This window comes from Protomyctophum parallelum (assembly GCF_964188405.1).
Source record: "Protomyctophum parallelum genome assembly, chromosome: 7".
Classification (NCBI taxonomy): Eukaryota; Metazoa; Chordata; class Actinopteri; order Myctophiformes; family Myctophidae; genus Protomyctophum; species Protomyctophum parallelum.
Window position 1 is genome coordinate 24,543,358 of NC_139705.1, and position 22,331 is coordinate 24,565,688.

Below are 22,331 nucleotides of genomic sequence, written 5' to 3' on the forward strand. Positions count from 1 at the left end.
TGTTTTGAACAAAAAACCTCAAATCATGAACGCAGCGTGCAATTTCACGTGAAATCTTTCACGCACTTTCCTACTAGGCTGAGGAATATAGCCCACCCATTTCACATTGCCCTGTTATAGCGCCACCAACAGGTGGATTGTGCATGCGTGCCATCAACACGGATCTGCACCATTTCCCATATTCCATCCTGATTGGCAAAGATTGGAACAAACAAACAAAAAACATGTTTATATTACTCCTAAATATTCCTATCCTCCTGGTGGAGACCTGTGCCCAGAAGGGCACTTTTTCTAGTTTCTATATGATTTCTATCTCGTTTCCAGATCAACATTTCTATTTTCTTTTTCCCTCACTCTCTGGTACCTGTCTGAAGCTCCGTTTACATAGCCAGGCTCGCTTACAATGACAGTTATGGGGTGGCGATGAATCGTGCCAAGTTTACATTATACTGAAGATCTGTCTTCATCTCTTTTTCCATTTCATCTTTAGACTGAACACAAGTGAGCCTGTGAGTAACCTGTGGAAAAACTAGAGTTTCCACTGGGTCATTGTTGATAGTGTGCTTCCTTTTATATATTTTGCTACACGTTTGCATTCCTGTTATTGTTCATGTTGATTGTTAAGTGCATATTTTATTATTAATTAGGAAAGCTGCAAAAAGCATTTGGACAATGCAGCGGTCATTTACTAAATTACACCCTCCAATAATCCTCTCCTCCAATAAAACTCAGCAGTTAAACGTCTCTTCGTCTAATTTTAGTCTTGTATGTCTTTGTGCACCATTCTCATCCACTGTTTATGTGTTTATTCATTAGCTAGTCTTCCTGGGGTCTGTAGGTGTTGTGGAACAGTGTATTTTGCAAATCAAATCGGCCATGCAGAACAGTAATATATGAGTGCCACGACTGTTTTATTCTGTGCTCCTTCTCTACTAACTACACCCATATCCACAACAGAAGAGAATGCGCTCAGCACACATGCACACACTCACACCTCACACAACACATTGCATGGATGCAGAAATGCACGCACATGCAGTACAAGTACACAACACAATACACAGAAACTTTCTTCCACCCTCTCTCCCCACCACAAAATATAGCACACTCACAACATCCGACAGACCTTCAAGAACTGGTAAACAGAAATTTGTAATTTTTAACCCATTTCCGTTCACTCCCTTTGTGATACAACTAATACAACAGAAAATCGAGTACACATAACATAAGCCACAAAAGTCCTCTTATCGCTCAAGGACGTACTGGTTGTGTTAAAATTCAACCGTGTTCTCTTCACAGTGCCAGCCCAGAACACGCTGTGCCCACAGTTTCAAACTGTCTGGGACTTGACTGCCTGTAAAACATAGAGGACCTGGCTCATGTTTCTTAGACCACAAATTTTCAAAGTTGGGGCTGCCAAGGGGCCATGCTGGTGAATACCACTTGAACCCCATAGCATCCCTATTCTGGGGGGAACATTCGCTGAAAACAGAAGATCTACAAGTTCACATGTTTTTGGAGAGAGATTTGGTGAAAGTACTAAGTACAGAGCAGACCCATGTCAACTAAGTATTACTTTTCCATCCATCCATCCATCTTCAACCGCTTATCCGTAGTCGGTTCGCGGGGGCAACAGCTCCACCAGAGACTTCCCTCTCCAGAGCAACATTAGTGACTTCCTCCTGGGGGATCCCGAGACGTTCCAAGGTCTCCTCCCAGTAGGACGTAACTCGAGGACCTCCCTAGGGAGACGCCTGAGAGGCATCCTAACCAGATGCCTGAACCACCTAAGCTGGCTCATTTCCTGGATACTTTACTAAATATATAGCATAGGTTAATGGATGAATGTGTCATTCACTTAACGGTTGTAAGGTGTGGGTTGGACAATAATAATAATAATTGGATAATTGGATAAAAATCACACCTGTGTGAACTGAGCGGCACAACTATACGTACTATAGGCCTCCTCCCTGGCCTCTGTGTGTGTGTGTGCATCTCAACCAAATTTTTGGTTGAGATGCTAGATTGATTCAAATTCACTCCATCCATATTCGTGAATAACATATTTGTTACTCTGCATACTTCCCTCAGTCACACACACAGTGTCACACACACACACACACGTACACACACACACACACACACACACACACACACACACACACACACACACACACACACACACACACACACACACACACACACACACACACACACACACACTTTATATTTCAGTGGGGCAGGATGCTTTCATTAATGTAGCAGCGGTGGAGCAGGTACAGATGCAGCCATGGAATGTTTAGTAGTCTTTGTTAGAGTACTGAATTATCAAAGTCAAAGTTGTACGATTTGTCACACGCTACCGCTGTGAAATCTGTTCTCTGCATTTGACCCATCTCTTGGAGCGGTGAGCCGCAGCCCACAGCCGTGCCGCTCTCGGGAATCATTTGATTAGTTGATTTGACCCCCAATCCAACCCTTTGATGCTGAGTGCCAAGCAGGGAGGCATTGGGTCCCATTTTTACAGTCTTTGGTATGACCCAGTTTCAGGACGGACACTCTAACCACAAGGCCACTGTCATTATACAGTATTTAGAATTCAAACTGGATTCAATTTACATATGTCAGAAGAAGGCACAGTGTCCTAAAGAAGGTATTGAAAATAATACACAAAATGTCTATTGTAATTTGAATACAATCTTGAAACCTGTAATGTGTTTGTGATTTATATTTGAAAGGGAATGGACTCTAAAGCTAAGAGGATCTTAAGTGGTGAAAGACTAATGTTTTGTCACCTGTCGTCCTATCATGTGTGCATCACTTTGAGAACATGGTTGAGCAGCATGTCAAATATACATAATACATGTTTCATGCTTGTAAATGTTTGTAGTGTTCCAGACTTATCACCACATCTGTTCCTCTTAATACTAGAATTGACCCCTGTACTGCTCTGGTGTTACTACAATGTCAGTAACCATCAGGATAGGTTCTAAAAGTCAATGTTCCAGAAAGTAAAGTGGTTGGACTCACCTCCATGCACAAAGTCATGCAGTGTGCAGTCAGATGGGCCAACCAGATGGATCAGACTTGACTGGCTGAAAGCAACCGTATGCTCCTCTGCAGAACGGACACACACACACACACACACACACACACACACACACACACACACACACACACACACACACACACACACACACACACACACACACACACACACACACACACACACACACACACACACACACACACACACACACACACACAAACGGTCATTCCTTTTACTTGAATCCATCTTATGAGAAGGGATCTATTCATAAATGTAAAGAAGGAAAACTTCTATGCACATCCCAGTTTCCGAATACAGTGCTGGACTCAAAAAGTAACCAAATGAAGAAAAAAGTGGAATGTCCGCACACAATATAATTCTGCTCCACGTCCTTTTTATTTCAACCTAAATACAACAACATTTCGCCTTTCCGGGCGGAGGGTGAAACGTTGTTGTATTTCGGGGAGCAGAATTATATGTGCGGACATTCCACTTTTTTCTTCATCTATTCATAAATGACCATACCGTATATGCCATTCATTTAACCATACACAATGAAAAAGCACATGTTATATTTCTCTGGTCTCTAACTCTAAGTCACAGTATACTAACATGTAGCCTTCTGGCTGGGTAGTCCAACTTACCATGTGCGGTTCTGTCTGCAGCATGTTGAGTAAATAGAATAAAATTAGCCAATAGAAAACCATTGCTACTAGATTTTACAGAATCAATAATTGCATTAGATACCAGTGAACGAGTTTAAAGATGGAGTGCCGGGATGTTTTTTTCTCCAGTTGTTCATGTGTTTATGAGGTGACAGTACTTCATTGGTGTGAACTACACCCTTGGTGTGGTTGTTATGTGCAATGATGTCTTCCCTTTGTATTTAGGGTTTCTTCCTGGAGGCTGAAACCTAGCTTGACAGTCAAGCGTACCAATGAAATAAAAAACTGTGACGTAGTGACATCACAATATTATCCCCTCCCCTAACCCCTCACCCTTTATCATACAACCACAGCTGTGGGTGCGGCTTCAGTTCAGGTGGATCACCACCCACCAGGCAAACCAGGCATACTTAATGAACTGGTGGGTGCGTACATTACATTTTAACAAATACTGTACACTTAAAAAATAATAATAATAATACCAGATGATCATGTTTTAGGGGGGGGGGGGGGGGGATCACAGCAATCCATCTTTAAAATCATACAGTATGCCGCTAGCTCTTTCAATCCATGTGAGGATGACAGTACTGTATGTCTAATATGCAGGGTCAATTTATCCATTTAAGTGTACAAATATAACCAAATGGAACCTAAGTGTCTATTTGGTTGCATTAGTAGACTCAGTTGAATTACCTAACTAGCATTAGTATTGGATTTTTTCCAATTCTCATCGTTTGGACTGAGGTGAGGAGGCTGTTGGTACTGTTATGTAGCAGCGTAGCCTACTGTGTGTTGCATTAGTCAGACTGATGATGGGTTAGTTGCAGGGTGATGATGAAAGCTGTACCTGGTTCAGGTGCAGGAGGCAACACCGCCTCATTTCTCATTTTAGTCTGCAGCCTGTCCATCTTCTGCGCCTCATATCGCTTCCTCCCCTCCTCTTCCTGTTCGGGACTGTCATACTATGGCCACACGTATACGTACACACGCACAAACACACCCAACACACACACGCACACACACACACACAGTTACATTTTTACATGTCCATTGTCCACATTGTGTGTCCATATGATTCATATAAACATATGTATGTGTACAGTATATGCAGTACATACTGTGTGTGTGTGTGTGTGTGTGTGTGTGTGTGTGTGTGTGTGTGTGTGTGTGTGTGTGTGTGTGAGTGAGTGAGTGAGTGAGTGAGTGAGTGAGTGAGTGAGTGAGTGAGTGAGAGATCAATAGATTCTGGATTGAGGATAGTCACCACCTATCCTATACTGATACGTCTGGGGAGCTCTAAATTCAGTGAATGGGCTTAAACTGGGTGGAAACAAATATCAGCATCACAGAACCAATACATCATAGCCTTTAGGGTGGTCCTCCATATGGGATGGTAGAAGGGGGTGTTGTTACAGGTGGCTTTCTCTGCTATCTACAGTAAGCCCATTCTCTGCTGCTATCTACAGTAAGCCCATTCAATGACTTTAGATTTCCCCAGGCATTTCAGTAGGCGGAGATCATTGATTGTCTGTGGCTATTAAGACTAGATTGATGAAGACACAATAATTTGTTAAGCCACTGTACCGCCAGATTGGTATTCCGCACTGTTCTATGATAATGAATTAGTATAGGTTTTAACATCATTTAGAAAAGCTATGCCGTACTTAAATCTATCATTTTTAATGGTTCATATAAATAGTTAGCTATTACCTGGATTGCTAAAATACAGATCAATCTGTTAGTCAGATGGCAATATCCACTGTTGTTTACAGATAGCTAACCATAATACCAAAGATATTTGAATTAGACTTTTTATAACGTGTCTGTCATTTGTAATGTTATACAAAATCATTTTTAATACAGTATATGGTATGCTGTGCAATGTGCGCATAGTTTCAGTCAGTTTTGGCATACCAAACCAAAATACCAACAATACCTTAGTTACATTATTCATCCAGAGTTTATTATTTTGTAGATAAGTCAATGTGACAGCAGCTATATATGTTCCCCATGTGTACCTTGATAGGAGGCACCTCCACGATCTTTTCCACATTCGCCAGGGAGATGGGAACGTACCACAGAGCTGCCTTATTCGTCAGCTTCTTCACACCTGTGGTCAAAGTGAAATGCTTGGAGTGAACATTTTGTGAAGAAATGGCCGATTTACCTGTTCACAACTAGCCTAGTAAACCATCCCGGTCACGTGAATTCACATTATGATGTGGGGGAAAAAGAAAGTGGAAGAACCAATCAGCGTCTGTCAATCACGCTGAGGCTCTTCCACTTTTTGGTTTCTGCAAAACGCCCACCCAGGCTGACCCAGCGCTTCTGGTCTGCAAAAGACACGGTAATGTGAATTTGCGCGATCCGAATGGTTTACCAGGCTAGTTAGGAGAAGGAAAAGTAGTCCGCACACTGTTTGTAGCTCCCACAGGAATTTATTTAAGGTATAAGGATGACGACCCCTTGTGGGTCTTCGTCAGGTATGTTACCTGCACGTATCTTTTTGTTCAGCACCTGAAAGTTTTTTGTAGATGTGCGTACTTTCCTTTGTATCCCGTTACCAGGCTAGTTCACAACACGTAGCTACGCAACATTTTCGGCATAGAGATTTTGTATTGTGGGAGGAAAAAGCAGGCTTAGCATTAACTGGTTAAAGAGTGAGAGAGAGAGAGCACTCATGGCAGGCAGCTCCCGGAGAACAACATTAACATTTTACGCCCGAGTTAAAGCTCGTACAGACAGCCAGCCCGACGTTGCCATGCCAACTGCACTCTACTCCCTCTCTCATTGGCTCCCAAGCAACATCCAGGAAGTTCCCCTCAGAAGAAAGGGAGGTATTTTACATATTCTTGACTCTCCCGGTCCCTAGACAGTTGATACCAGTCTATTATTAGCTCCTTCAGACCTCTCTGATGAACTGTGGAAGGGGTGGGTTGCATGGGGAGAGCTGAGGAGCGATATAAGGGACGTGGAGAAAGGAAAGGAGTGAGAAGAGGAACGATAAAGTAATCCCAATCCAATCTGTGACCTTTTTGACCAGAGACAAACCAAGGAAATAGCTTTTAATTTCAAAAATCCTGTTTGAATCATGTTTGAATCGTTAGCATGCTCATCATGACATGCACCATTATTCTTTTAACACTGCGCTGCGTCCATGCAAACACCAGCATGTATTGTTTCAGCTACGCTTGTTGCAGACTTATACACACACACACACACACACACACACGGTCATCATGGGAAGGAACAACCCACAGCATGCAGGAACTCAACATAAAGATTCTTGAATGTTTTCAGTGATATTGACAGCTGACATCTTCCTTCTTTACATCTTCCTAGCCCATTCGTTCAAACTTATATATACTTACTTATATATATATACTTATCTATACTTTGTTTCACAGCCATGTTGCTCGCCAAAACAACAGATTTCAAACTTTGCATATAGTTACCATGAAAATCTCTTATTCTCAGTGACAAAAGTATGAATCGCACCTGAAAGACTGTGTATAAGGACCTTTAGTTTTAAACCATCAATGGATCTCTCTTGGATTCCCCAGAGGGCCGAGGTCATCATGCTGTTCAAGCTTTGAAAAACTGCTTCCCAAGAGGCATAATCCCCAGATCTCTCTTCTTATCTCTCTCTCTCTCTCTCTCTCTTTCTTTCTCCCTCTTAATCTGTTTTCAATTAATTTACAACTCTCCCTTTTCTTTTCCAAACCTCACTCTTTTTTTCCTCTCTGCCTTTTAACCCTGGCAGTGAGGCAGTGCAGTGGTGGTAGTTCTTGTTGCTTGATCCGCACGATCAAAATCACACAGCTTTTTCCACAGCTCTGAGCCAAGGCAACCTTACTTCAAATGCATGGCCTGCAGTGGGATATCTGTACAGCCCTGCAGAAGCACATGCCTTGGAGTAGAGAGAAGTGTATTATGGATAGAGAATTTGAAATAATGGGCCCAATTTAAGTATTTTTTATGGTGTGGCAAGAAATCCAGTGAATAACAACTCTCTCCTAAAGCAGAGAATACAGTTTAAGATAAGACCTTTATTGATCCCGCGAGGGAAATTCAGTCGCAAAAAAAGTACAGAATACAAGGCAAGACAAAAGTACTGTAGGCACAGCACATTATGATGGAAAGTCATAATGGTCAAAGCAACACCTTCAAGTAAGTTAAAGGTAGGGTAAGTGATATTTTTTTGGTTAAAACTAAGTATTTTGTTAAAAGGTTGAATCACTATATTCTGATATCCTTGCTATAGTGTTTGTTCAGTAACAGGGGTCTCCCTGTCTCTCCAGTTCTTTAATAAAAGGGCGAGGTGACGTGCACGCATCCGCCTCGGTGACGGCAGACTGCTGGGCGAGCGCTGGCGCTTTGGCATGGGGGGTCAGATCAACATACGGAATGCATTCTGTACTGGCCATATATGGAGCGTGTCTTGAGTGTACAGGGTTTGATGAGGTCAGATCAACATGGAATGTCAGAACAGGTCAGCTCCATGGGGATCTAAGGGTGGGCAGCGTCTTGAGTGTACAGGGTTTGATGAGGGCCCAGGTAGGGCCGAGCCTTAATTTTTGGGGGTGTTGAGAACTCTAGTTTTCGCCAGCTGCCGGGCGCTGCTGCACTAATAACTTTGGGGCGGGCCCGTCTAGAGTTTGAATGGACAGGTATCAGTCAAAAGGGAGACATCAAAGAGGAAGGACGGGTGGGGAAGGATGGACATATGGAATGCCAGAACAGGTCAGGAGACGGCCATATATGAAGTGTGTCACGAGGCGTGACAGACTGACAGCCATATACTGTATGGTGGCGTGACGTGTCACGGGCGTGACGGACGGACTGACTGACAGGTGTGATTGTTTGCCTACATGCTTGCGTGTGTGTGTGCTTGCGTGCGTGCGTGCGTGTGTGCTTGTGTGCGTGCATGTGAAAGAGAAATAGAAAGAGAGACAGAGTCAGAGATGCAGTATGTGTTTGGCTGTGTGAACTGGCAGGATAATGACAAGAACTGTCATGCTTATTTTAAGCCTCACCCATAATGCACTGCTCTCAGCTGTGTCTGTTCCTGTGTGCATGCGTGCATGTGTGTGTGTGTGTGTGTGTGTGTGTGTGTGTGTGTGTGTGTGTGTGTGTGTGTGTGTGTGTGTGTGTGTGTGTGCGCTTGCGTGCGTGCGTGTGTGCGTGCGTGCACATGTGTGTGCACTGTGCACCAGCGACAGGCCACATGTGTATTTATTCATGCTTATGTAAATGTGTCCCTGTTTGTCCATGCAATATAGGTATTGTGAACATATGAGCTGTGCGTGTGTGTGGCGGGGGGGCAGGAGGGGGGTTTGTATTTGTCTATTTAGGTGAGTGAGTGTCTACATGTTGTGTGTGATATATATAATAAACGTGTGTGTACGCATGTATTTGCGTGTCAGTGAGTACATGCGTGTGTGTGTGTGTGTGTGTGTGTGTGTGTGTGTGTGTGTGTGTGTGTGTGTGTGTGTGTGTGTGCCTGCGTGTGTGTGTGTGTGGTCCACCCAGCAGGGACAATCATCACGGCTCGTGCCCACAGTAGGCAGCCCTCCCCCGGGGGGGCCATGACTGAGGCCTTCCTGACGAGATGCTGCCTGATTTATGCTGAGGAACCTTAATGCCTTGCCCCTCCCCCAACACAGCCACACACACACACACACAATGCTGCAAAAGTACAATGATACATGGTGTGCTGTGTACACACACACACACGCACACGCACACCAACACACACACACCAACACACAGATGGATACATAAAGACAAATGTGTACTGTATGCACCACTTGATGTACTATATGCTGACACACTAAGCAAAGTCACGCGTGCACACACACTATACATGGAGTGTGTGTGCAAAGCTGAATACAGACACCAACACACATGTGACCTGAACACATAGACAAACAGAGCTCCACTGAAACACAAACACGCATCGAACACCCAAACGCATAGCCACCGTCACACCACACACAGACGCAAACATGCACACCCATTCTCACACACACACACACACACACACACACACACACACACACACACACACACACACACACACACACACACACACACACACACACACACACACACACACACACACACACACACACACACACACACACACACACACACAGCCAAGATGTCACTGGAAGACGGTTTCTAAACTGCCCACAGCTGTCCTATTAGACACAGACTGAGTAGAAAGAAATGGTGCCATTTTTTCATGATTATTAGTGAGGACATATTATATATTGAAAAGTGGTGAAGTGGTCCTTTAATGGGTGCATGTATATGAATGTACTACTACAGTATGTATAATCTCACACTGTACAACACTACAGGGGTCGGAAACCTTTTTGACATGAAGGGCCATGTTTTTATTTTCTTGATAGTCAGCGTGTAACATTCAGAGAAAGATATAACGCACACCCTCCGTTATTTGGAGACATACTGTAAAAACAGAAATTCGAGAACAAAGCAGGGGCTCGCAACTCACTTTTGAATGCGCCAGTGATAGTCAGTGTGCCACATCAACATTTAATTATGTTACACTGAATCAAAATAAAATATTTCCAACAGATTTTTTTTCACAAACAAAACTCTCTCTCTCTCTCTCACACACACACACACACACACACACACACACACACACACACACACACACACACACACACACACACACACACACACGTGTGCCAGTGATCACCCTCCCCTCTGCCAATGCTGGCATACTGTATGCAGTGTATGCAGTGTGTGTGTGTGTGTGTGTGTGTGTGTGTGTGTGTGTGTGTGTGTGTGTGTGTGTGTGTGTGTGTGTGTGTGTGTGTGTGTGTGTGTGTGTGTGTGTGTGTGTGTGTGTGTGTGTGGGTGTGTGTGTGTGTGTGTGTGTGTGTGTGCGCATGCGTGCGTGCGCATGCCTGCATGCAAGCATGTGTGTGTGTCCTGACACTAAGTTGACATGACATAAGCAAATAATGTCTGCTCCCGTTATCTTCTCTCCTCCCCGCTGCCCTGCAGGAACCTTTAAAGGGCCAAGCACAAGCAAAGCACAAACACATACATGTGCTCACATACACTGTCATGCATATATATGAATGCATGCACGTAGGCATGTTGTATACTATACATGCATGCATGCACGTACTGTATATGCATGTGTTTCTCTCATCCTCCCTGCTTATAGCCGTCTCATAGACAAATATTTACATTCAGTGGCCGTGCACAAAGACACATGGGCATGCACGCGTGCACAAGCATTCACTCAAATACATGCAGACTCACCCACACACAAGGGTTGGGGTATACATACATACACGCACATACGTAATGCTCACACATGCTAGTGCAACTAAAGACTGATCTATACTTAGTTACGCACCAACAATAGCTCACAATGAGTGAAACGCTGTGAGCTTATAGTATTTCTTATATTTTCGGCATGCAAAGCACATCCAAGTAAAAAAACACACACAGTGTCCTGAAAAACATCCCACATTCATCTTATGACAGAAATGCTTTGAAGGAAATTACTGGCACGCGCACATGCACACACACACACACACACACACACGCTGTCTTTAGCTGTCCAGTCCGATCAGGAAGGACCCCATGGAGCAAAGCTGGCCATGGCCTCTACCTGTCGGCTCATTTCTGCGCATGTGCCTCTGTCAACCTGCCTCCAAGCTCCAACCCAGCAAACATCCGACCATCTGATCCAACCAACAAACAAACAAACAAGAAACAACCATCCAACCAAAGAAAACCAACCAACCAACCAGCCAGTAAGAGCCTGTTGCTAGGGCAACGGCCAACTAGCGAGGACACCTCTTTTGTTTCACACACTTTCCATCCATTCCCTGCTCTTTCTTTCTTTCTTTCTTTCTTTCTTCTTATTTCTGGGGCTGTAATTATGAAAAGATCTTCAACTATTCCTTTTCCAATCGGCTGTTTGAGAACGTATACGCCCTATCTTATCATTTGTCTTACAGACAGTGGTGATGCGCAAACAATTACAACAGCTGGCTGATCTACTGTACAAGCTCACACAATGCATGCGCACACATGTGCATGTGTGAGTAATATCTAAAGATAGCACAACAGGTATTACATCACTCTCTATGCTAAAATTGGAAATAGACATGGCTATTCATTTGTCATCTATAACAATGGTTCAACAATTCCAAGTGCTTATCACAATATCAGGGTGGGGGGGGGTCCCAGTTCAATATCAGGGTGGGGGGGGGGGGGTCCCAGTTCAATATCAGGGTGGGGGTTCCCAGTTCAAATATGATTATTTTGTGGGGTCAAGGTCTGAAAGGTTTGGGAACTCAGGGCTGGTTTAGTTGTTCCAGGCTGCCCTCTAGTGGTCGAACACCAGTACAACCCAATGAGGTCTTGGGTTGTACTGGTGTGTTCCATCCTTTTATATTCATGCCTTAAAACACACAAGTGCAATCAGGAGAGGACATGAAAAACCTCCTGTTGCCCATCACTTAAAAAGATAGATCTTCTCTTCTCTTTAATTCAGCAGAAAACCCAACGTTGGAGAGGGGTCTTCTACAGGTTGAATTTACATGGATATTCTATCTACATACTCTTCTTCCTGCAGGTCTAAATGTGGAGATGTCATTACATTGCTTTATATATTTAGTCTTTTTGTGTGTGCTATAGAAAATAGTTTTCCAAAATTAGGAGTGGATATGAATTATTCTTACATTACAAATATATATATATATATATATATATATATATATATATATATATATATATATATATATATATATATTAAAAATTCCAAAAAGGTAGCACATCCAAAAATTAAACAAGCGGGGGACAAGGTACTCACATTTCCATTTCTTTATTGGCAAACACCAAAAAGTTACGCTAACGCGTTTCGGCTATGCAGCCTTCATTAGAGCATTTGAATGAAGGCTGCATATAGCCGAAACGCATTAGCGTAACTTTAACTTAGCGTAACAAGGAATATTTTTTTCACCGGAAGGATAATACTTTTAGTAACTCCACTGCGCCCTCTACCGAAATTGCCAAGAGGAAACCCCATAGACAGGATTTATTTTCCTGTGAAAAAAACCCACTTTCTGCCCAAAAAGTGCATTTTATACAGTATGTGTGGTTGGGGGCTCAGAGTGCGTCCACCGCAGAAAGTAAGCTTTCTAATAACACAAGCCACCTTTGTGTTGGTGAGCAGCAAAAACGTTATTTTTATTTTCACTACAGTCGAGAGGCTGGTCTGCATTTCATGCGAGCGCAGGAACACAAGAGTAGCATAGCTGTAATGCAAAGGCATTAGAGCTATGGACCAGAGCTACTTCTAGACCTGCATTTACAATATAATTCCAATGATGCCTCTCCTCACTGTCTACATCTGTGTTTCCTGAACTATACAACAGTATAAGAGGAAATAAAACCAGTTGAGTTGACAAATAAATTCATAATAATAATTTGCAAAAGGCTACCTGTGAGTATGTTCTCCGACATGACGGTGACCTGCACCTCCACTGAGTGCTTGGAGGCGTACGTTATCTCAGCACTAACATGGGCCACATCTCCAATGAACATGGGGTACAGGAATTCCGTCTTCTCCACTCGTGCCAGTGCAGCCACACAGCGGTCCTGGACAAGAAAGGGGGGCAGATGAATGAAGGACAGGAGGATAGATCGCCTTTAGCCGGCGAGCCTTAGATGGCCCAAGATGCTGGTCATTCCAGACGCTAGACCGAAAATCGGTATAATAATCACTTCTCAGAACCCATTTCACCCCTGAAGACCTGAGGCCGATTCTACAAATACCTTCAGAATCAGTAGTTCAATTTCAAGATTTTTCAAAAATGTTCAAAAGGTGGGGATCTGTATATTTCTGATGTCAGCATGGATGGATGGGTGCATTTCTGTCTGTCGGCCTGTGAGTACCTGTGTGTGCATGTGCATGATTATTTATCAGCTAATCTCTCAAGTGGCAGGATGTTTGCCATCCAGAAAACATGCAAAGAATGCACCAAGAAAGACAACAGTCTAATGATGCAAGTCAAGCAGGCTAAAGGTGAAGACAACAATAAGGTAGGCCCTACCTTACTTGATTTTATATTTCACCTTTCACACAGTGCCCTACCTGGTATAGGGCACTGTGTGAAAGGTGAAATATAACATCACATAACATAGAGCTAAAAGAAAATACCAAATGAAAATTCTGTTCACAAGTGGCTTTGGGTAAGAGCAAACTGGTAAGCTAAATCACTCAATTTGTGAAAAATAAAAAAATAAAACATTATTTTGTGGCAGTAATTACTCAAATCTCCTACCCCGCCCTGTGTGTTGCAGTGGCGTGTGCAAATGATGCTCCCCGCTTCCTCAATCATCTTCAGGAGGGTACCTCCATGGGTGTTGCCAGCAATGTTGGCATCATCTGGGCGTATGAGCCTGTAGGAAAGACAAGATTAGCAATGGCATTTAGCCTCCCTAGGAGCTACATGCAGGTTTAATGGTGAGGGCTGAACTTGAATCTACACGTATTATCTCCAGTATCACATAAACCAGTAGGCTGACAACCACCTCAGTCTTTGGTATGCCAAAGAAAAAGGTCTGTTTTTGGAACAAGTCTAACCACTTGACATCACTTGTCACGCACACACACACACACACACACACACACACACACACACACACACACACACACACACACACACTTTTTTATTTTGATCTGCACAAAAAGCGCAATACATGATGCATCCAAACACTGATCAGAAGAAGCTGCTAGCTTATTAACATAGTTGAAAAAAGATAATGATAATTGATGACATACTGTACTACTATATACAGAAAGTTGACATTTGACACAATCTTTACTCATCCCCTTACTACTACTCAGGATAAATGAAACATTGTTTCACCATTTATTTTCACTGCCTGCACAAATTACTGTAGAAGTAGTCAGTCTAACAACTACATCTTGAAATTCTCTGGTGGGTTACATCAGTGAGTGAGATCAATAACTTTAAAGATTGGTGTGATAATAGCCACCTTATGTTAAACACCACAAAAGCTACGGCTTCAACCTACACCTTTTCGGTCCAATGTAAAACATTTTTTTTTCTGCTGTAATAATCATGTACATGTTGGTTTGAGCAAGGGAGTCATGTCAACTTTCTATGATGCAGTGCTAGGTAGCATTATTAGATATGGCATGTCAGCTTGGTTTGGGACACTCTCTGGCCAGCTCAAATCTAGAATAGCTCAAATGGAAAAAACAGCCATGAAGGTAATTGGTAGGAAAGATTTTCCATCTCTTCAGACAATCTTAACGGTGCTCAGTCTGTCAAATAGAGTATGAGCCGTTACCCTCTGGTAGACGTTATAGAGCGTGCCGTTGCAAGAGCAACCGTTTCAAACTTTCTTTCCTTCCCACTTCAATTGTTCTACTGAACAACCGCCACATAGTTCATAGCTCTTAGTGGGGAAGGGACTTCTTGACCTTTCGTCTGTTATTTATTGTTCTTACCTTGTGAGACTATACCTTGTGAATACTCTGTACTTTTATATTCATATACCTTCTGATTGCAATTTTGCACTGATCTCTTGTGATACTCTGTGATACTATACATTGTATAATGCTGCTATTATGTATTGTCTGTCTGTGTTTTAAAAACGTTGATGTACAGTACTACTGCACTTTTGCCCAAGACAAATTTCTCCTTGTGGGACAATAAAGTATATCTCATCTCATCTCATCATCTCATCGTCTTCTTCAGATACACAGACTGGCTGCTCATGATAGTTGAGACAGAACAGTATTTAGCGAACTTTTTTGCATTTGTCTTTTGTAATCTCCCAAGACCCAAACACTGGACGCACAGGTCTCAATGATGCCACATGAAACAAATACCTACAAAATAAATATTTCCCCATTTACATTATGAGGGAGGGTTACCAGAAGTCCACAGTAGGATAGTTAAATAAAATGTTTGTTTCTATAGTTCAAACGTATTTTCTGAGTTTGGGATACAATTATGAAAAGATTTAGGTTGGAGTTAGGTTAGGATTAGGCATGCAGAGGTTAGGTTTAATGAGGGTGTGAGGTTAAGGTTAGTCTTGAGGTAAAGGGATGGGGATTTTTAGGTTAAAGTTAAGGTAAGGTTGTAGTCAGATTACCGTAGCTAGCGATAGTGTGTGTGTGTGTGTGTGTGTGTGTGTGTGTGTGTGTGTGTGTGTGTGTGTGTGTGTGTGTGTGTGTGTGTGTGTGTGTGTGTGTGTGTGTGTGTGTGTGTGTGTGTGTGTGTGTGTGTGTGTGTGTGTGTGCGCGTGCGTGTCAGAGAATAAAAATACCTGCAGAGTTGGAGCCTCTCTTGGAGTCTCTCTACAACTGCCTTGTCCACCTGATCTACTTTCCTACTAACCCAAGGCCGAAAGCAGCGCATTTCTTTCACACTCTGGTTGACTGATACTCTTGCTGTCTGTCTCAACAACTCTCTTGTCTGTATAATGACAGCATCCACACATTGAGATTTTATACCTAGACACTTCCGGGATAAAATGACATCACACACTGACCCCGCCTCTGGCATCATCACTGGCCTAACTAGTTTGGAGTTATGCTGACGCATAACTCCGAATGGGCCCCGACCTCAACCAATGAGCACACTGGAGTATGCCAAACAGGGCAGCCAGGTCGGCTGTCAAACAGATAATCCAATTCAGATAGGCACGCAGTCAGTCGGGATGATCATAAGGAAGTTATTGTTACATTCTCCCAACGTTTGTCATTTTATATAAGGTTTGGCTATCGTACAAACAAAGTAAAGAGGATCACTTTGGGCTGCTTTCAGCTCTCCTATAGCCTTGCACCAAGACTGACAGATCTTTTTTAATCGATCGACATTTGTGTATCTCCGCCAGTCTTGACACTAACCTCAAATAGCCACTGGCATTCCGTTTATGTATAACAATGCCCTTGCTTCTCCATACATGTACACATTCAAATAATAAAGTGATTACGGATGTGTTTCCGTATTAGTCCATATTGTTCCATAAAGAGGTGTTTCAATCCCGTCTGGGTCAGAAGTTCCCTGTAGCGTTCCCTACGTTCCCTAGCGTTTCCTGTTGCAACACGTTATGAAGTGTTTATGCACTTCTTTAATGAACAATACAGACAATTAAATGATTAATACGCAACACAGTAATAGAATTAAAAATATGTATTTATCAATCTGATAAAGATGTATTTTATTAGTATGTATTCACATGCCCCTTATGTGGGAATCTGGTCAAAAGGGCTTGTGCCTCTCAGACAGTGCCTGTGTCTGATTATTATGTCAAACTGGCCTCCTAGTATATATGTCAACAACATAAGATAGGAGGTTAACCTTGGATTGTTTACAGTTTTGAGGTCACAATACACTTGGTTGCCTGGAAACGAAGCAAGATGGAGCCCCAGCTGGCGGCTATTTTCATCCATGCTAAACCCCTTATCCCTAAACATTATTGAATAGTTAAAATGGCCAATCTCCATCGACACGTTGTGAGCTTGTAGATTGGTTTTCAAAATAGTAAAAAAGGCAAAGTAAGGGGCAGGGTACAACACTTTTTTGTGTTTTTCTTCTTTCTAATGATTTCATCTGCCCAAAACATTGTGTTTATTGTCATAATTTGTAACAACAAGAGTTGGTTTTGTCAAACTTTTCCTAATTTTGCTAGGGGACTTCTGGTCCTGGTGTTCCCAAAGCTTTGTCTGAACAGAGGCCCACACTGGCTCAGAGTCAAGACCCTTTGGGTAGACTATAACTCCTATACAAGACACCAGCTGCAACATATCAATAAGATTATAACAGATGAATAATGATATTTCATCCCAGCCAGCCAGGCATGAAAGGTTATTACAAGGCAATGCAAGACCTCAAGTCACCTGCCTCGTTGAGGCTCGATCAATCATAGACCATAACAAGACTAAGGCTTTGGTCAGACGACAGCAGGCAAATCGGATTTGTTTCTGAAATGTGATCTTTAGAGCTATGACCGACTGTCCACACTGCTATTTGCAAGTGATCAGATTAGATTTTGTGTATTCAGACATCGTCGACCTATCTGCATTGGTTACTGTGGTAATGACATAGGCAAAGGATCAATGCCTAATGTAGGCCACTAGACCTATACCCTGTCATATATGGAGAATAGATATATCGCTCGCCAAAAATAGCAGATCTACAAGCTCTGCCATTTTCAACAAGCAATACCATCATACCTTAAAAATCAGGCTTCATTGTCCAAGAGTCCAGACTGAGACATGTTTAGAAATCAGATGTCAAACAATTCTGTTCAGACTTGATGAAACCAATCTGATTCAAATCTGTATAGGACAATAATCAGAGTTGAACTACCACTGTGAACATAGCTCAAGAGTCTACACATGATGACCCTGATGACGATAGATGGCCGCTAGGCATCAAAACATTTTCATGATGTAGCACCTGCCCTTACAAATAAAAAAGGCATTTAACAGCCTTCAGCACCTAATTTTCTTTTGTGGACAGCTGTCATATCAGCCCTATGGTAGATATAATGAATGCATTGCATTTTTATAGCGCTTTTCCAAGTGCTCAAAGCACTTTTCAATGGTTCCGAATTCATTCATACATTGGGAGGTGAATCGGCGAACAGTCGACGCCAGCGTCCTCACTTCCCACCCAATGGTGGCAAGCTCACACCGAGGACACTTCGACATGTGGCCAGGAGGAGCCGGGATTCGAACCGCCAACCCAGGGATCCAGCCACCCAGGGATCACCCAGGGATCCAGCCACCCTAAATATATGGGCGGCATATACATAAAGATATGGCAAGTGACACATACTGTAATCTAATCTAATCGCCCTCTTGGCCCTTTTATCACTGTAGTTAAATATATATATTTTTTAATCTGTTAAATGTTGTTCTTTTTACTACCCAGGGTAGTAGCTGAGCACAAGTTCACATTTTCAGCAACGCCCTGCACCTGCCTGCCTCATGCCTGGGCATGGAGGAACAGGAAGGCCTTCCTAAGAACCCATTCCTAAACTTGATAACATAGTAACATTGCATATTATTAACCATTGCGCAAGATAGGTTTGCAATAACACTCTTTTCTGCAAAAACAATATTCAGAATAATACAATGTAGGCCTAATATTTTCTGGCAAGGATTAATTGGAACATTTTCCCAAAAAGTACACACAGACACCAAACAGCTTCACGTGTGACACTGAATGGCAATGGCTCCACCTACAGGCTGTGGGTTGGAGACGCTTGGGGTATAGTCTACTTGTACGTAATTAGGTTTAGCATTTCAAATATCATTAGCCTAATTAACAACACACGTGAGCGCCCTAGACTTTTCTCGTTATATTGAATACTGTAAAAATGCATAATAATGTCGTGCTATAATAATAATAATAATAATAATGCATAATTAAAAGTAGCAGCCAGATAAGTAATTTATTCTAGCTCATTGTTTTTATAATTTGTGCAATAATGCTATACATTTCCGAGGATTAGCCTACGACCTTTAAATTATATGTTGCGTGTGAATCTATTTTTCTAGTCTATGGTGTGATTGTGAATGCATCATTGTTGGTGTGACGGTGTCATCACATACGCATACTACGACACGCGATACCCTTGGCTACTCTACGCCTATTCTGACCGGCAACAAGAACGCGGAAAACCTATATATTTCTTATTCCTTTCAGCCTAGGTAGTGACAGTGTTGTAGCCTCTATCGATAAAACGTGGTATACATTTATCCATACACGGGGCAAAGGACGTACGCTAGCTGACATTAGCCTATTAAGACATTTTTTAACGTTGCTTGTTAAAGGTGCTGAGAAAACGTGTGCATTTGAAATAGCCTATCTGTTTTGAGCAGCAGCGGCTTACCTGCATAAATGGACGGAGTTTGTAGTAGCCCTTAATACTGACATGAGGACAAGCTGTTTATACGGCTTTGCTTTGCTGCTCTTGGCTCGGCTCGGCTCACATGAAGGAAGACCGTCAGGCTGCGTGCGGCGGTCAATTGCTCGGAGTCAGATATGTACGACTGTAGCTATGGGAAGCCGTTTAGGCCATAAATGCATAGTCAACTCGCACATACATGTATACTTCTCTTGCACATACATATATATTGGTACTTCACTTGCACATACATGCATATCTCACATACACATACATGCATACTTCACTTGCACATACATACATTTAGGTACTTCACTTGCACATACATACATACTTCATTCGCACATACATACATACTTCACTTGCACATATACATACTTCATTCGCACATACATACATACTTCACTTGCACATACATACATACTTCATTCGCACATGCATACACACTTCACTTGTACATACATACTTCATTCGCACATACATACATACTGCATTCGCACATGCATACACACTTCACTTGTACATACATACTTCATTCGCACATACATACATACTTCATTCGCACATGCATACACACTTCACTTGTACATACATACTTCATTCGCACATACATACATACTGCATTCGCACATATATAAATACTTCACTTGCACATACATACATACTTCACTTGCACATATATACATACTTCATTCGCACATATATAAATACTTCACTTCAAATACTTGTGTGCGTGCGTGTGTGTGTGTGTGTGTGTGTGTGTGTGTGTGTGTGTGTGTGTGTGTGTGCGTGCGTGCGTGTGTGTGAGAGAGAGTATGTGTGTGTGTGCGTGCGTGTGTGTGAGAGAGAGTATGAAGGTATATGCACAAAAGTATGTATATAACAGAAAGGCAATTACTGGAACAGGAAGCTTGCAAGATCAGTGTTTCCTGCAGGAAAAAGTTTTGTCATGGTGCTGTCAATTGTCAATTAATTTGATTAATTAATTAATTAATAATTAAGATGAATTCGTATTATTGCTCTTGTATTGCTATTGGAGACACTGGGGGACACACTGGTGGACACTGGGGAGGCACTCAGGGAGGCACTGGGGAGACACTGGGGAGGCACTCAGGGGGACACTGGGGAGGCACTCGGGAGGCACTGGGGAGACATTGGGTAGGCACTGGGGAGACACTGGGGAGGCACTCAGGGGGACACTGGGCAGGCACTGAGGGGGACACTGGGGAGGCACTCGGGGGACACTGGGGACGTACTGGGGAGCCACTGGGCAGACACTGGGGAGGCACTGGGCAGACACTGCAGGGCAGACACTGGGGTGGCACTTGGGGAGGCACTGGGGAGGTACTGGACATTTCATATCACACACACACCATGATTCACTAGCCCCCTTTTTTTTCTTTTTTTCTTTCGCAGCTTGGCATGTCGCGATTTATTTCAAGCATGGCGCAGCGCCATGCCAACAACATTGTGCAGGAAACCCTGAAGATGGTCACATAATTCGCCAGGACACCATTTTTGCCATAACAAATGAATTTCAAATGAAAAGCTAATGGACTGTCCACTTGATTTTTGTTTTGATTTGTTTGCAAATCAATGTCTTAAATGGCAATAGAGACTTTGTTATACATGTTTTCCAAAGTTTATTGAGATGCATCGAGTGCACTACAGAGAATGATACAGCTAGCCGTAAATAAATAAAATAATAAATAATAATACATACAAAAAAATGCATTAACTTTCAATAAGCCATTTATTAATTGTACAGATGCCTTGCATTTAAATTCAAAGAGGGGATGTTTATGGTTAAGAGTTTAACCTGTAAAAATAAGAATAAGAAGTGTTTAACCTGTAAACCTTAAGGAAATGGCAACCTGTTAATTGGTTTATTATTATTATGTGCAAAGGTACATTTTACCCCTAAAGTAATGCCTGCATGTAACCTGTTAATTAATACTATGGTTTATTAATAATAATAATAATAATAGTAATTATTATTATTGTTATATACACGTGGTACCTTTTTACCCCTAATGTGATGCTTCGAATCAGCTGCGCTATCATGTGACAAAAGCATTGAGCCTTACCGACATAACTCGGGGAGAAAGAAATACCTTGCGAAGATCTTGTGAGCTTCCTGTTCCAGGAATTGCCTTCCTGTTATATACATACTTTTGTGCATATACTTACATACTCTCTCTCACACACACACACACACACACACACACACACACACACACACACACACACACACGCACGCACGCACACAAGTATTTGAAGTGAAGTATTTATATATGTGCGAATGAAGTATGTATATATGTGCGAATGAAGTATTTATATATGTGTGAATGCAGTATGTATGTATCATGTACAAGTGAAGTATGTATGTATGTGCGAATGAAGTATGTATGTACAAGTGAAGTGTGTATGCATGTGCGAATGAAGTATGTATGTATGTGCAAGTGAAGTATGTATGTATGTGCGAATGAAGTATGTATGTATGTGCAAGTGAAGTATGTATGTGCGAATGAAGTATGTATGTATGTGCAAGTGAAGTATGCATGTATGTGTATGTGAGATATGCATGTATGTGCAAGTGAAGTACCAATATATATGTAAAGAGAAGTATACATGTATGTGCGAGTTGACTGCATTTATGG

General features: G+C 42.3%; 1 protein-coding gene across 2 annotated transcripts in view; it reads right to left on the reverse strand.

Moving 5' to 3' along the window:
• Positions 1-19,781, reverse strand: part of acot7 (acyl-CoA thioesterase 7) — a 52,727-nt gene extending 32,946 nt beyond the window's left edge. The window contains exons 1-6 of one of the 2 annotated variants that reach the window (XM_083768879.1): positions 19,657-19,781; positions 14,058-14,175; positions 13,215-13,371; positions 5,733-5,824; positions 4,562-4,676; positions 3,031-3,117 (exon numbers count right to left, since the gene is read on the reverse strand). In XM_083768879.1, coding sequence (XP_083625005.1) covers positions 3,031-3,117; positions 4,562-4,676; positions 5,733-5,824; positions 13,215-13,371; positions 14,058-14,175; positions 19,657-19,700 — 613 coding nt within the window. In that variant the 5' untranslated portion in view covers positions 19,701-19,781. Of the gene's footprint in view, positions 1-3,030; positions 3,118-4,561; positions 4,677-5,732; positions 5,825-13,214; positions 13,372-14,057; positions 14,176-16,077; positions 16,215-19,656 lie in introns of those variants that run through there. The other variant, XM_083768878.1, reaches the window with a different exon arrangement.
• Between the last annotated feature and the right edge of the window lie 2,550 nt (positions 19,782-22,331).